At 50.6% G+C, this 14,781-nt stretch overlaps 3 protein-coding genes across 3 annotated transcripts; all 3 read right to left on the reverse strand.

Moving 5' to 3' along the window:
• Nucleotides 1-2,887: 2,887 nt before the first annotated feature.
• On the reverse strand, nt 2,888-4,869 carry NECHADRAFT_76654 (uncharacterized protein; the record flags this gene model as incomplete). The annotated part of the gene is made up of 3 exons (XM_003046658.1): nt 2,888-2,925; nt 3,003-3,042; nt 3,310-4,869. 3 exons carry the CDS (start codon nt 4,867-4,869, stop codon nt 2,888-2,890), a joined length of 1,638 nt encoding a protein of 545 aa, XP_003046704.1.
• Nucleotides 4,870-6,215: 1,346 nt separating this feature from the next.
• NECHADRAFT_76655 (uncharacterized protein) lies at nt 6,216-7,271 on the reverse strand (the record flags this gene model as incomplete). Its single annotated transcript, XM_003046659.1, has 1 exon — nt 6,216-7,271. The coding sequence occupies one exon, from the start codon at nt 7,269-7,271 to the stop codon at nt 6,216-6,218; it is 1,056 nt and encodes a 351-aa protein (XP_003046705.1).
• A 2,329-nt stretch (nt 7,272-9,600) lies between these two features.
• On the reverse strand, nt 9,601-14,688 carry NECHADRAFT_99311 (uncharacterized protein; the record flags this gene model as incomplete). Its single annotated transcript, XM_003046660.1, has 10 exons — nt 9,601-9,732; nt 9,780-9,877; nt 9,929-10,028; nt 10,085-10,340; nt 10,409-10,475; nt 10,546-10,590; nt 10,924-11,203; nt 11,259-13,391; nt 13,447-14,347; nt 14,436-14,688. The coding sequence occupies 10 exons, from the start codon at nt 14,686-14,688 to the stop codon at nt 9,645-9,647; spliced, it is 4,221 nt and encodes a 1,406-aa protein (XP_003046706.1). The 3' UTR covers nt 9,601-9,644.
• Between the last annotated feature and the right edge of the window lie 93 nt (nt 14,689-14,781).

Below are 14,781 nucleotides of genomic sequence, written 5' to 3' on the forward strand. Positions count from 1 at the left end.
CAGCACGGCAGCAAATTTCCACAGCCACAAGAGGCTGTCGACGAGAGAGGCTATGCTGACGTTTTGTTTGAACGAGGTACACAGCAGAGAGATCGGCAGTTGCTTGACGCCAGACAACATGTCACTCCCCTCGCGCTAGAAGCCACGACACAGCTTAGCCTTGGGGAGGCTTGGGTGGAATGGTTGGTTGAGGGAGCTCCAATTGGTACAACCTTCAAGCTCAATCACAGCCGCGGCAAAGTCAGGACACAAGCCAGGGGAGACGTGGGTTAGCGCCTCCACAAGTGCCTCAAGATACGAGACTGAGCTGTCTCCTCTCGTCGCCATCACCGTCGCCAGCCTCATGACGCTCGAGTTTGCGGTTCCCATGATTGAGATGCTTCTATGTAATCTCGATGGGGGCGTATTATTGCTACGGAAACCTGGTCTGTACTGCACATTTCACCCAAAGTGCGGTACATCCCTTGCATCTTGCGCCATGCACGTCCGCCTTCCATTATTCGCTTCATTGCAACGACTGGATATCGACGTTTATACAGTTTAGTCCACATCTTGACGTGGTCACTTGTCAGCCAGCGCTTGCTTGACTTCGATCCGTTCCCCCGAAATGACACCTGCTTGGTGTCACAAAGCATGGCACATCCCGAGACATGGGGACAGCGCGCATGGCGGCCAACGGCAGTGGTTTCCCCTTGTCACATGGAGGATTAACTTTTCGAGAACGAGGCGAAGGAGGAAACCAGTGGCAGTGAGACGTCCGACCAGGTTTCCCCTTGTCAATGAGGCCGAGACCATCCCTTGCGCTAGAAGCTGCTGGGCCTCAGATTCGGAGAATAACATGCTGACAAGGCGTCCGCGCTAGACCTGTGGGACTCGATACTCGGCACCCCCTTGTACAAGGGCATTTAACCAAGCTTCAGGGAGAAATTCGTCTGACATAGCCATCCCTGTGGCACAGGACAGAACATCGGGAGTCAAAGGGTACATCCAGGAACCGAAGGGCATGTACAATGCAAGGCTGTGAATCAACAGCATGTACGGTTGTACTGGGGAGTGCGCCTCCATGTAGTTTTGCGCCTTTGTGCATATATGGAGCTGTACTAAGACGACGCCCAGTGCAAGTGGCTGCCAGCCCTAACGCGACATGCACAAGAATACTTTATATCAAGTATTTAGTGGATGATGGAGAATTACGAGTCCATCTGGTTATTAGCTGCTATTTACTAAGCAGCATGTTTCCAGCCCCATCAGCAACACCGAGGCGGTCTGGGATGAGGCTCACACTTGTCAACCTCACCTTGAGCTTCCTGCTCAGCGGGTTCAAACTTGGAGAAGTGAATCAGACAGCACCTGGACGGTTGAAAATCAAACGAATATTTACGTCTTCAACAGGCGTGACGTCAAAGATGTATATGACAGGTCGCGTCATTGGTGGCCTCATGCGCACCCGACTGAGGCTCCGCAGATCGACCACCCACAAGCTGGGGTAATGGCCGCAGGCGACACCACGTGGGAAAGGAACCGTCTTACCGGCTAACCCCAGTCGATGGTCTGGGGGAGGGACAGCAGCTGGCCTGGGCGCGATGTGCAACGGGTCACTCGAGATGAACTACCTCGGGAGGCAGTGTAACTAAACTGCTGTCATATTGATCAACTAAGCCTCTGTGCATGGACATCAGAAATCAGGGCTTTCCAGCATTGCTTTGTCAAGTCTTGCGAGCCCAACGAATTGGGCCGAGATGACATCTGCAACTCGTAGAGATGTCTACCTACCACCCTGGTGTGTAACGGCACACCCTAGTTGCACATCACGGATGATACCGAACCACTCCATCGGAGTCTTTTGATTTGCAGTGCCACAGAGAAGGGCCGAGGCAGAGACGAAGTGAAGAGGCATTGGGAGTGATGATTCGACATCTCCAAGACGCCCTGGGGTGGGCTTGTCCCTTAGCCTGAGGCCGTCCGCCTCACTTTTTTTTCCATCCAATGCCCTGTTACATCAAAAAGCAACATGCAGTCAGACAGAACCAATCAAGGCGAGGTGAAAGCTTCTGCATGTTCAGAGACTCACATGTCCCGGGTATTATGTCGGTGGGCGTGCAGGTCGAGACGTGTTTCATCCAGACGGGTGGTGGGTGTGGACTCGTCAGGGACCAGGTCTGATCGATGGCGGTGCTTCCTCAAATGTGACCCATGGTTTTTAGACCACTTACACGCGACTTGTTCAGGATTCGTGTCCTTATTTTTTTCTTGGTGCCTGACGATAATTCCTGATGGAGTCGCCGAGTCATGGTATAGGTGCCTGACGGGAGGAGAAGACGCTTGCGACTCCGGGGTTATACTGCAGCTGACAACACCCCCGTCCTGTCAAATCAAACTTCTCTAAACTCTAATAAAAGTGATGAATCCAGGCCCAGTGAAGCTATTGGTCCAGAAATCGGCTCACCTTGTTCTCACCGACTGAAGCACTGTCCACCAATCACCACGTGTTAATGACCTCGGTTGGGGAATAGGCCGTGCTTATTAGACGCGCTCCGGAAGGATTTTAGGTCAGAGATCTTGGTGGAGAGTATCAGCGTTTGATCTCGGGGTGTGATCCGAGGGAGATGGACGACATTGCTCCGTGGGCTCCGGGATTGACCCACTTTTCCGGCCCGTGGATGGAAGGGCGTGGCGTCAAGGTGATCATTGTGTTCGTTCTCTGAGCAAAGCATGGTGGTTACGATACAAACCAGTTTTAGGTATCTACTGAAGATAAATGGGTCCTGACGAATTGCGTCATTTTCGAGTGATCGTAGATCAGCAGGTGCTCGAAGGGCTGCTTTGAGTAGTACCTGTATTTGTCACTCCCTTCGCACGGTAGATACAGGTGCTTCAGAAGTAAAATCTAAACATTTTCTGGCCCTAATATGCTTCCACGTTTGGCTTGGTAAAGTCATAGATAGGTAAATGCATCATGTCTTATTGGGTATCTATTCTAGGTCACTAACATCATGACCTACCATGCCGGTCGATGCTGAACTGAATATCGGCATCCTCAATCTGGTTTTTCAGTAGTAGCAAAAACAATTAAAGGTATTCCCGTCGCATGATTTGATAGGAAGGTTCGTAGAAAGAAGGACATGGACTAGGGGATCTAGAACCACTTCGAGGCCGTTTGAAGACCCATTCCTCCTCAAAGGTGGCATTCGGAGCACCCTCTTTGCTCCACTCTCGACATTCCTTAGTCAAGTCGGGATATAGTAGCCCCTGGAACTGAGCCGTTCTTCTGGTTAACCTCGGAACCGGTCGGTTACACTCGCGCCTCACCATGACTCGTCTGTCGATATACTCGCACTCTTTGCAGAAGCAATCCAGTGAACCCAACCCGTTATGAGGAGAAGTGCCGAAGAACTCGTACCAGTGATCCAAGACGTTCCTCTCGAAAGGGATGGAGAGGGTATCCATTGCCGATCCTGCCTCCCTGCAGCATGACAAGCAGTCCCACCATCTGCTCAGCCAGACGATATTCATACGCCTCGTTTCGTAGCGCTCCTTAGTTGCCCACTGCAAACGCCAATAAACCAGGCTCCTGCCGTTCCAACTATACCGTATCCCATTTGGATAATGCTCTAGCCATGATGAGCGGGGACAATACTGCCGGGGCAATGCTTCAGCTGAAGGGTCGGTGGCCCATGACACGGCCGAGAGATGATGGCAGCTCGTTCGGAGGTCTCGAATATCCTCAGAGGCAAATGGATTAAACAGTATTTTCAGACGATTGTTGATCTCGGATGCTGCTCCGGAAAGTGATGCGAACTTCTTGGTTGCCATCCGCTCCTCTCGGGCGAAGAGGTTGGCCTGTGTTGCGCCCATGGTCCGGAACCGATGCAAGCGCAGCATGTCCAAGCAACCGCCAATTGGTCCTGCCAGGCTATCGAGCAAGAACTGAAACCGGTACTTCAAGTTGGCTACACCGTAGTCGGTCGCCACCCAAGATCCGCGGTCAAAGTCGCAGTCCTCCTGGTTCCGTAGGTCGGTCATCATCTTGGCCGAGTACGTGGCGAAGCTGTCGCGGGGAGTGCGCGACTTGGGCAAATTTTCAACACACTCCTTCTGGCTCTTCTCCTTGGCCGTTTTCGAAACATGTGTAGAGTAACGCTTCTTTGTCAAGTGTACGCGGACGTGAGCGCGTGGCCAAGTACAAAACTCGATCTTGGGTGGCTGGCCAAATGTGACTGGGTGGTTAATCAAGAAGTACTCGTAAAAGCATGGCATCGTATACTGAAGAATGGAAATGCGCTCTCTGATGCCCTCCTGTAGAAACTTTGTGGAGCGACACTCCCAGAAGTTCTTGGCCTCCTTCTCCGACTGGCCTGGCCGTACTCCTTCAGTTGAGAAGCGGATGGTGATGTTGCTTGGGCCCGTGGCATCAGTGCCCTTCGACATGTTGATGATGAGATGATATACATCATCTGCCTTTGCAAGCATCATGAGAAGTGCGCCGACAAAGTGGCCTCGTCTGGGGGCCTGAAAGTGTACCATGATTTCCTCAGCGTGGGTCATCTCCAGGAGTCGCTGAGCAATCGCATCGTCCATGTCGTGAACTGTCTCAACAGCGCGATAAGGGTATCCATGGGCCTCCCAGCAGTATGCGAACTTGAGCCAAGACCCCTGAGTATATGTCGAATCCACCCATATGCTGAGCTTGACAAGTTTGGTAATGTCGTTAGGCATGCTGCAGTATCGAGGGAAGTATCGAGAGAACTCGTCGCGCGTCTGGCGACAGCACCACATGAGCCCATGGGCTTCACCAGTAACGGCTGAGTAGGCCCATATCTGGTCTCTTAGCTCGTATGGGAGAAGAAGAAGGTGTCGTGGAGAGTCCATCGTGATTATGAGGGGGAGTATCTCGAAGTTGTTGGAGAAGCAGTTTCCAAGGATGTTGATGTAAACAATGAGATGGTAAGTAAACAACAAGAAGACACTCACTTTTTAAATACCGGTGAAACTGAGAGCTTGACTCATCCAGGCCAGCATACTTTCCCAACGGATGTGCCTCGGCGCCATAATGGTTCACCCAAACTGTATTTCGATCAGGTGAGAAGGGGAAAAAACGATATAAATCAGGAAAACTTAGATACAAGTCTCAAGTCAGAAGTGCTTTTTTATGCTTAACTCATGGGCCACTTGAGTTTCATTCTGCCTGTATTCAAACTTTTCTCCCAACAAATAACTGCAGAGTCTAGACTGGAAGATCTCCTGTTTTTGGAATGATGGCACACCGGCCTTTCCAATGGCACACAAGTTCGCCACTCCTTCTAGATCATCGACCTAGGCACCATTTAAGCAGAGACATGCCATCGATATGTTCTTCCCATGCCCAGGTTAATGTGTGTGAGATGGTATGACATGGTAGAGACCTGGCATTGCCCACCTAAGCAATTCGATTGGCACCTTGCTTTGTCACTCTCTTCGCACCATGGATCTAGGTGCTTCAGAAGAAAAGCCCCAGGCCTTGCTCTCATGGTCACTTTGTCTACTTTGGTATGGATAGTCATAGATTGATAAATGCGTTGCGTCTTATTCGGCATTTATCCCTATCACTAAGGTATCGGTACTCATACGCTAAATGGAACCAATGCGTAGCATCACTCTTCAGGCATAATCTCCTTCATATTCGAAATCCAGTCTACATACAAAGTCTTATGCGTCTCTATGCTGGCACCTATAAGAGGAGTTTCCAGGTAACACCACGGGGAGGTATAGAGTCCGACTTCGTTACCCATAAGAATACTTGGAAAAACATGAAGAAACAAACAAAACAAAACAAAACAGAACAGAACAGAACAGAACAGAACAGAACAAAAACAAGAAAAGACAACGCTAGGGGAAAAAAAAAGAAAAAACCCCAAACAAGAAAAGACAGAAAGCAAAACACAAAAAGACACGCTGTACCAAAACGGGGGAGGGGGACCTACCTGGACTTACCTGGGGAGTTATTCCTCCTCCTCCTCCTCCTCGAAGGCGCTCCCCAAACAATCATCAACCACGTCCCCATGATCCCATATAGAGCCCCCAGTCCCACGAACCTTATGCTTCAAGGACTTAAACTCAGCCTTCTCGATGCGGCGGTTGACATCCGACAAAATCTCGGTGAGAAGCGTCTTCGCTTCATCCGAACGGAGATCGGACGACCGGAGGAGCGTCTTATCGCACAGTTTCACAACCACCTGCTACAGCAGCATGTGAGCTGTATCGATATTCTGCCTCTCACTCGCTTTCATGTCGTTATCGTTGGCCTTCTCTCCTGGTGGTAACCCGAGCTCTTGTCGCTTGGCAAACGGTTCATACAAAGGGACGTCTTCACCGGCAATCTCCTTGCGTTTCCGTATTGCCAAGGGGGGAGCGGACTGGCCGCGATTTGACCTAGAGACTAAGGGAACCACAGGCGAGGCACCGAAAACGCCATGCTCGAGGAGGAAAGGTGTCGCCGATCGAGGAAGGGTGCCATCCGCTGCAAGGATTGCAAGGAGTTGGGCAGACTGAATTGACGTGAGCCCAGACAGGCGAGGAATACTGACCTTATCCGAGCTAGTCTTCCCACTCTTGCTTCCCTGAGGGCCCCGAGTACACTTGACGTAGTTGATGATCTCTTGCCAGTACCCAAGTTGGTCCGAACGGCTGTTAGGGAGGTCGGTGGCCAACGTTTCCAAGTCGGCATCGGCCCGAGGACCGATGGTCTCCTTGGTTGCGTTATACACCTCCTCGGAATGAAAAAGCTGACACCGGACAGAGTAGGCGAAGGCAGCACATCGAGCAGCCTGTTCTGACAAGGGTTGGCGCAACGTTTCGGCACGCTTGCGGAAGATTGTCCCCTTTTTGCCAGTCGGGTCCTCGATGAGCGTCGCGGCATCTGTGACCTTCTTGGGCAGCTCTCCATCATCACTAGCCGAGTGTATGTCGTTCCAAACGTGACGAGCGTAATCTCCGAACTTCCCCAAGAACGGAGACTCTCCAGCTCTCTGCTTCGCCTCGACAAGCTCCTGCTCGACTACTTGAAGACGATCGTTGGCATCCTTCGAGAACCGCAGAGCGCGTACCAGCTCATGCGTGTCGTCCATCGAAAGGGAAATGTCGGCATCACTGCCTTGGGCCAGCTTGTCTTCTAGAAGTCGGATGAGTTGACCAAACTCGGGAGCTGCGGCGGTCTGAGAAGGATCTGGACTCGACGGTTGGAGGCCCTCTCTCGAAGACTGAGCGAGCCTACTCGAAGCATTAGTATGAGACATCGTGTTGACTTACGAGCAAAAGCAAGTAAACTCGACACGGGGGATGGGATGAAGAAAGAAGAAAAGAAAAGAGACGCGACGCGACGGCAGAGGAGTATAAGTAGACATAGGTACGTACCTTCATGAATGACTGATTAGGTAGGTCCAATACATCTGATTTCTCCTGCCAAAGCCTCATGAAGATTGAGAGCCAATGGATAGTACATGTGGCATGGATGGCGTCACAAGTGAGTCTCTGTTTTGTTTACACACTGCTTGTTGACACGGAAACTAAATGACCATGAGGGAACCTCCTTCCAGTATATCCATTGGCCTTGCTTGCGTCTCTCGAATTGAAAGGAGCTTACCAGTACTTGCCATGACCACCAACTCGAGATCCATGCCATCTTCACGGAAGAGACCCATTCTCAGCTTCCAACTCGTTCTTGCGATAACACATTCATCCTTCCTTTCGCTTTTCTATTGTTGAAGCAGGTACTAAAGATGAATGTCAGGACCATAAGAGCAAGGTAGTACTAGGATTCTCTTTCTGAAGCAACTACATCCGCGGCGCGAAGGGAGTGACAAAGTTACGAGCGCCTGCTGATCTGGAATCACTTGGGAATGATGTACTTACTCATGAATGCCATGAGTGTTGAGTACCTAGGTACCTGAAGTTGGCTTGTATTGTGAACCCCATACTTTAACCATAAGAGGTACGGGAAAGGGTTGAAAGCCAAACATTTCCAGGCATAGTGGAGTTCTAAGACCTTCTCGACGCGTCTGGTATTAAGTGTCACGAAGATACATAGCAATGCTTTGCCCTACTACTCGAGAGAACCTCCGCCCCAACACATCTATTAATCTATGACTTTGCCAGGATAGAAAAGGTGATAATTAGAGCAAAGCGACTGAGAGTTTTCTTCTAAAGCATCCATGGTTGGCTGGATAGAGTTATGTGCTGATAAATGAGTGGTGTCTTATCAGGTATTCATTGTAAGTCGCCAACAACATGAATTACGACAACACCACAAGCGAGAACAGAACAAAATATCCGTGTCCCTAATACCCCGGTGTATTTCTGCAACTTGAAACCGGAATCAAGTTCAGAAAAGCGGCACGGGATTGATCAGAATGCGTGTCGCCAGTCTTCAGGCATAATCTCCTTCACATTCGAAATCCAGTCTGGGCACAGAGTCTTGTGCGTCTCTATGCTAGCACCTTTAAGACAAGCTATACTTAAACAAGGGGGGGGGGGGGTTTACCTGGACTTACCTGGGTAGTTACTCCTCCTTCTACATCTCCTCCGTGAAGGCGCTCCTTAAACCACCGTCGTTGGTTACGTTATACACCTCCTCGGAATGAAAAAGCTGGCACCGGGCAGAGTAGGCGAAGGCAGCACATCGAGCAACCCGTTCTGTCAAGCAAGGGTGGGTGCAATGTTTTGGCGGGCTTGCGGAAGGTCGTCTTGAAGACGATCGTTGGCATCCTTCAAGAACCGCAGAACGCGTACTAAGTCATTCGTGTCGTCCATTGAAAGGGAAATATCGGCATCACTCACTGCTTTGGGCCAGCTTGTCTTTGAGGAGTCGGATGAGTTGACCAAAGTCGGGAGCTGTGGCGGTCTGAGAAGGCTCCGGACTTGACGGTTGGAGGCCCTCCATTGTGTTGACTTACGAGCAAAAGCAGGTAGACTCGACGCGTGGGATAGGATGAAGAAAGAAGAAAAAACGAGATGCAACACGACTCGCAGAGAAGTATAAGTAGACGTGGGTATATGTCTATAGACTTCTCAGGTAGGTACGATACGTACACCAAGTACCTCGTACCAAACCTTGTGAAGATTGAGAGCCAATGGATACTTCCATTATATTCGTTAGCCTTGTTTGCTCTTTACTACCCGAGCAAACAGGTACAACGATCAATCGTCTTCAAGCCGTTAAGGAAGAGCTTCTTAAGGCGAAGCAGACATACCGAGACCAACCTCATCAAGTAACCAGCTTACCTAAAGAAGATTAAATTTCCCTAACTGATATAAGATTATATATAAAAATAGAATTATAAATTATAAAAGTTCTATTATTATTCTATAAATTACTAACTTAGTTTACTTATTATTAGGCAAGTTGAGTTAATCTTGACTAGATCCCGAATGTAAAGGAGGATCAGAGATCATGCTTGAAGGATGGTGCTACGTTTTGGCCGCAGTTTAAGAGAAGGAACGATTTATCCATATGATCAAGACAGACTCGAAGTCAGTGATGGATATAAATGCCACATCAGGCCCAACACGTTTACCAATATATAACCTTAACAAGACATACTTCACCATTAGCAGCCCAGAAGTGATACATTCCTCATTTCATTAGATGATATAGTCGCTTAGGATCCTTTCTATTCTACTTCAGCCAGAAATGGTGACCGGTTTACCACCGAGTGTCGATATTCAAGCTCCACGACTCCTTGAGAAAAGGAAGAACGGCTGCTGCGAGTTAGCAATGATCCCTAGAACTTGAGCTCATCACTCACCCATCCATATCAGGCAGATGAAACGCAATGTCAAACTTTTGGCGAAGATGTCGAAAAACACAGGGCGATAGGGCCATTCCCCCAACCAGCACGATGGACTGACTAGTTAGCATGGATACCAAAGCGGATACATCGTTCTAGTCACAAACATTTGGCTTTTTCCCTATAGCATCCAGAGCTGCGAGTTGTGCGTTAACAACTTGTTCGATAGTTTCCAAAGTCTTTTCGAAGAATTTAAGAATCGTTTCTCTGAATCCAAATCAGCTCTCAGGTCCGGGTCCATGTCAGGGGTGATGAAAACGAACGGTCTAATTGACAGCGTGCTCGATGTGCGTCGAAGCCGTCTGATGACGGGAATGGCCCTTCTTGGCACTTGTAGGTCAATGTCATGTCTCTCATCGCCCCTGAAGCTTCTCTTTATGCCATACTCCCACTCTTCAACAATAAGCCGGTCCAGCTCATCTCGCGCGGATTTGGATGATGTCCTCCAACTCAGACCTGAACGGTTGAGCAGATAGTCAATGAATTCCATATCGACCGAGCGTGTGCCAAACCCTTCGCCTAAATTGCCAATTCGTCAGCCATGCAGGGCTACTTCACAGTGGTCTCCGGTTTGCGGCTATACTTACTATCCCAGCTTGTGAGTTGGTGGACTAGAGGAGGGGCCGCATGGAGGACCTCGTAGCTGGCAGCACGCTAAATAGGGCAGAAACATTAGCTTGTTGTCGTGATATCAAAGAAAGGTGTCTCGAGAAGTAGCACGTACCGCACCAGTGCCGCCACAATCACACACAATAACGGCATCTCCTGACTGGAATTGATCAGTAGCAAGTCCTGGGCTCTCTAGTGCAAGAGACAATACCTCAATCATTCTTATGGGACCTTCTGGCGGCTGTTCTACTGGATTTTGCGCCCTAAGCGCATTCAAGATGGCCGCATCCATGGGTTCCATGAGATCGACTCTGATCAGTCGGTAGACATTGCCATCGACCCACCCGTCCACCACATTCCATACCATGTCTCTGATCCGGTCGAGTGAGTCCCAAGGAAATCCAAGAGGTACTGAAAGAGAAACGACGATATTAAAATATCCGAGTATCTTGACCACAAGTTTGTCGTAAAAATGCTGCCACAGGGCTCTCACATGAACCTCCAGAAGTCCGAGGGCCTGGTTCCGAACTTGATCAATGCTGCTGGACAAGTCTTTCCAGAGGGAGAAACAGCTCTGTCGGTGAGTGTTTGTGAGCTTACGCAGTCGAGCAGCTTTTAAGAATGGGTTCCCCCATGCTCCAGTTTCCGGGTCATACTGCGTGGGAATTTGAGAGTGTGGTGAAAATCCCAGGTCACCGCTACCGAAAAGCTCGACATGTTTAATGTCGAAGTCGAAGAGCTGTACGGGATCCGCCCAGGACACAGACGAGAACCTAGAACACCAAGTCAGTAAGGTTGCACCAGTCAGCTCGTCTCGAAGGCACTTACATCTCCCCCACATCCATGGCGACGATGAGTGTCCTCGGTTCCACATAAGGTCCCAGACGGGACTGGCCATCGAGAGCCACCCCGAAGACGAATTCATCTCGCTCCTCCAAGGCTGCGAATCGCTGGCATGACAAATGTTGTAACTCACCCCAGCCATGATTCGAGGCGCGCTCGTACCACTTCCTCGCCTCGCCAATGTCCTTTAGTACGTATGTGCCAGTCTCATAATGGTAGCCCATCATGTGTTCTGCTCCACCGTCGTCCTCAGATGCTCCCCATCGAGCGAACTTGAACGACAGTGCCGGGTCTGGCACAACCAGGTCCTCTTTGCGTGTGCCTCGCAGGAACCACCAAACCAGTTCGTAGGCTGCAGTTCCCCAGCCCTGCCTTGCTGCGAGATGAAAGTAGTGTATGGACTTGGCTGCGTCCACTGGACAGCCCAAGGCCCCTCTCTCGTATGCGGCTCCCAATCGCCACTGCGCCTTGGAGTACCCGATATACGCGCTCTTTTCGATGTACATGAAAGCCGTGCTCGTGTTTTTGGGTAAAAAAGACTCATCTATGGCCAAGTCCGGCAGTTCTCCTAGTATGGCCAATCCGTAGACGTAGGCGCCTTGAGGAGCATCCTCGTCAGCATTGTCCGCCGATTGCTTCAACAGGGCCACCCCCTTTTCTATATCTGGTTCCTCGAAATGGCTCGAGTACAGATATCTAAAGGCCAGGTGGAGGCTTGCCGCAGTATCTCCCATCCCCTCTCCTTTCTCGTAGTGCTTGAGAGCCGTCTCCCAGTCATCCCACTCTCGCTGATATAGCTTGCCCAAGCGATAATGAGCGCGCCCGGAGCCGCCGTCCGCCGCTCGGCGGTATCTGTCTAGTGCCTGCTCAATATCCACTGCGCGACCAAATTGCCCCAGCTCAAGCCATTTGCCTTCGTGATAGAGTGCCTCTGGATGGTCTTGTTGGGCCAAGAACTCCATGATATCCAGAGCGCTGGTCCTGAGTTGTCGCTCGGTATCTGCCATTGGTTGAGGTTCTGGCTCCCTGCACCTGACCTTTTCAGCAGTCATGGCCCAAACTAAAACGTCACGGGCCCAGACCAACTGCATTTCTCGATCGTTGGAGTGGAGAATATGTTTTCGAGCGTTTTCTAGTATAGCCTCTTTTTCGTCGTCCGATGGAGGTATGTTTTCACCCGTAACGATGGGGATTCCAACCACTAGAGGCGGTGGTGGTGGTGGTGGCGGCGGTGCCTTGGATCTTTCGATTTCATCTGCGTCAATGGAAGGCTCCCGAGATGGCTCCTCCTCTTCCGTACCTAATAACCCGTCCATGTATTCTACACCAAGTTCGATGCTGATACACAGGTTGTCTTCCATGTCTTGCCGTTGTTGGGCAGTCAGTTCCGAGGCATGATACAGCTGAAACCTGGCTTGGTTGATGCTCATGAGATATTGCAGCGCAGTCTCATTCTGCGTGTCAGGCTGACCATGAGCTGACCATTTCTCAATGATTTCTCCAAAGGCCTTAGCCAAAACGTAGAATCGATCCGAGAGGTCATTATCTTCGTACTTCCAGTCAGTCCTCCAGCGAGTCACCTCACGCTTGATTGCGTCTGATACTTTTGCTGTGATGCTGTCGGCTTCGTCTTCGGGGAGTTCGCTCATCTCTGACATTCTCGCCAAGTCGTTCTCAGATCCCATCTCGGGTGAATCAGAGGAGGCTTCATCATCCGGGTTCAAATCCCAAGGAAGGGCTCTCAATGCCCATGAATGAAGATGCTCTGCAATGTGGTCATCTTCGTCCGGCCTCGAGTGCCCACAGGGCCGTTTGCAAAGAGGACACTGGGCCAACTCGACGAGCTTTCTCTTGCTCATGCTGCATAGTAGTATCAGGCGATCATCCGGGCAGCTGTGTAGGGACCTCATGTGGCTCTCCCATAGCTCCTGGCTGTCGAAGATGAATTCATCGTCCTGGTCGCTCTCAAAAATGCAATCGTCACAAACCCAGCGCTCCTCGTTGTGTTGGCTCCTTATATGCTTGATCCATTCCTCCTTGGTTGCATACAGGTCATGGGAATCTGGGCAGTCTTGGTAGATGCAGGAATACGGATTCAAGTCTTGCGCAACATGGCCCCTAAATAGAGGGTTAGGTTCCTTGTCAGACAATAAATAACAGCCACAAGACATACCGCCATCTGGACTTTACTGTGTAGTCCTCAGAAAGAACTTGCACACAGTACGGGCACTGGAAGCTGCCCTTCTTGCCGGGACATGCTGGATAGTCTTGTTTGATGCCGGTTTGCGTTATTTTGGTCGCAACCGACATGGCCCCCTTCTTGGGCTCGAACGGCACGATGACAGGTAGGACGAACTGCGAACCCAGCTCCGTCGCTGTCAGAGTCTTTGCAGTCGGGGATTTCGCAGGCTCTGGGGGTATAGGCAACGCTTGGATGGGGTCCGCAATTGGGAACGGCTCTTGTGCATCGGCGCCGAAAGTGCTTGGCTCTTTGGCTGGCCGAAGCACGGCATCTGGGAATGGCGAAGGGACGATCGTCGAAGCCGCTGCGTCTTTGCTCTTGGTTGGGACAGAACCTTTGCTGATGAAGCGTCTCGCGTATGCAATCCTGTTCCTCCTTGTGATGTTAGTCTCGACAAGCCGTTGCTGGTTCGAGGTCGCCCGAGAGGGATCAACAATCCACGAACGGATCACGATTTCGACAGCCTTCGGTAGATGTTCATTAGTAGTTCGACGTCTAAGCTCGCCGAAAAGCTTTTGTTCGTAGGGCCCGACGAGAATCAGGAAGAAGAGATGGTTCCTTAGCTGCGTGTACTCGTCATCATCTGAGTGATCTTTCAGGTAGGCATCGGCTTTCAAGTAGCGCAGCTTTGCCCCTGATCTCCTAATTGCGATGGATATTTTTGCCAGCAGCTTGACGTTGGTTTCAATGTAGAACCTAGGGTCAGAATCCTCGGTATTTGGGGTGTCTGCTTCGTCCTTGTCCTTTGACTGATTGACTTCGTCCGAAAACTCGGACCAGGACGAACCACTCGAACTGTTGTCGGACTCGGAAGCCTCGTCCTCATGGTCATCTTGGATCGAACTTTGACCCTCATCTGCTTCTAGCGAGACTGAGCCCCTGCGTTTCGGATACGCCTCGGGGTCAAGACACAGACGTACCGGGTTGTAGGCAATCCTTCAAGGCCTGTGCCAAACTATCGAGAAGGCCTGCAATGACTTTTTGGATATCTGGTCGGTCTCTTAGTCGATAATCAAGAGAGCTTCGGCCAGTTTTTTGGGCTTTCAAGCCGTGCGACCACCACACAAAGTCGGCAGCCCGATCTTCGAACCAGTCATCGTCGGCAAGTGCCTGGTGCCTTGATGCATCTTCGAAAAGGGAGAGGCATTCTTCGGTCCGTCGGCAGAGTTCCATGCTCGTACGCGCGCCGGAGGGTCATCGAGCCTCTCGAGGTCACTACCGAATGAGTTGTCAGGGTTTGAGTGTGTAACTGTGAGGTCAAGGGAA

Source organism: Fusarium vanettenii (genome assembly GCF_000151355.1).
Source record: "Fusarium vanettenii 77-13-4 chromosome 2 genomic scaffold NECHAsca_18_chr2_1_0, whole genome shotgun sequence".
In the NCBI taxonomy this organism is placed as follows: domain Eukaryota; kingdom Fungi; phylum Ascomycota; class Sordariomycetes; order Hypocreales; family Nectriaceae; genus Fusarium; species Fusarium vanettenii.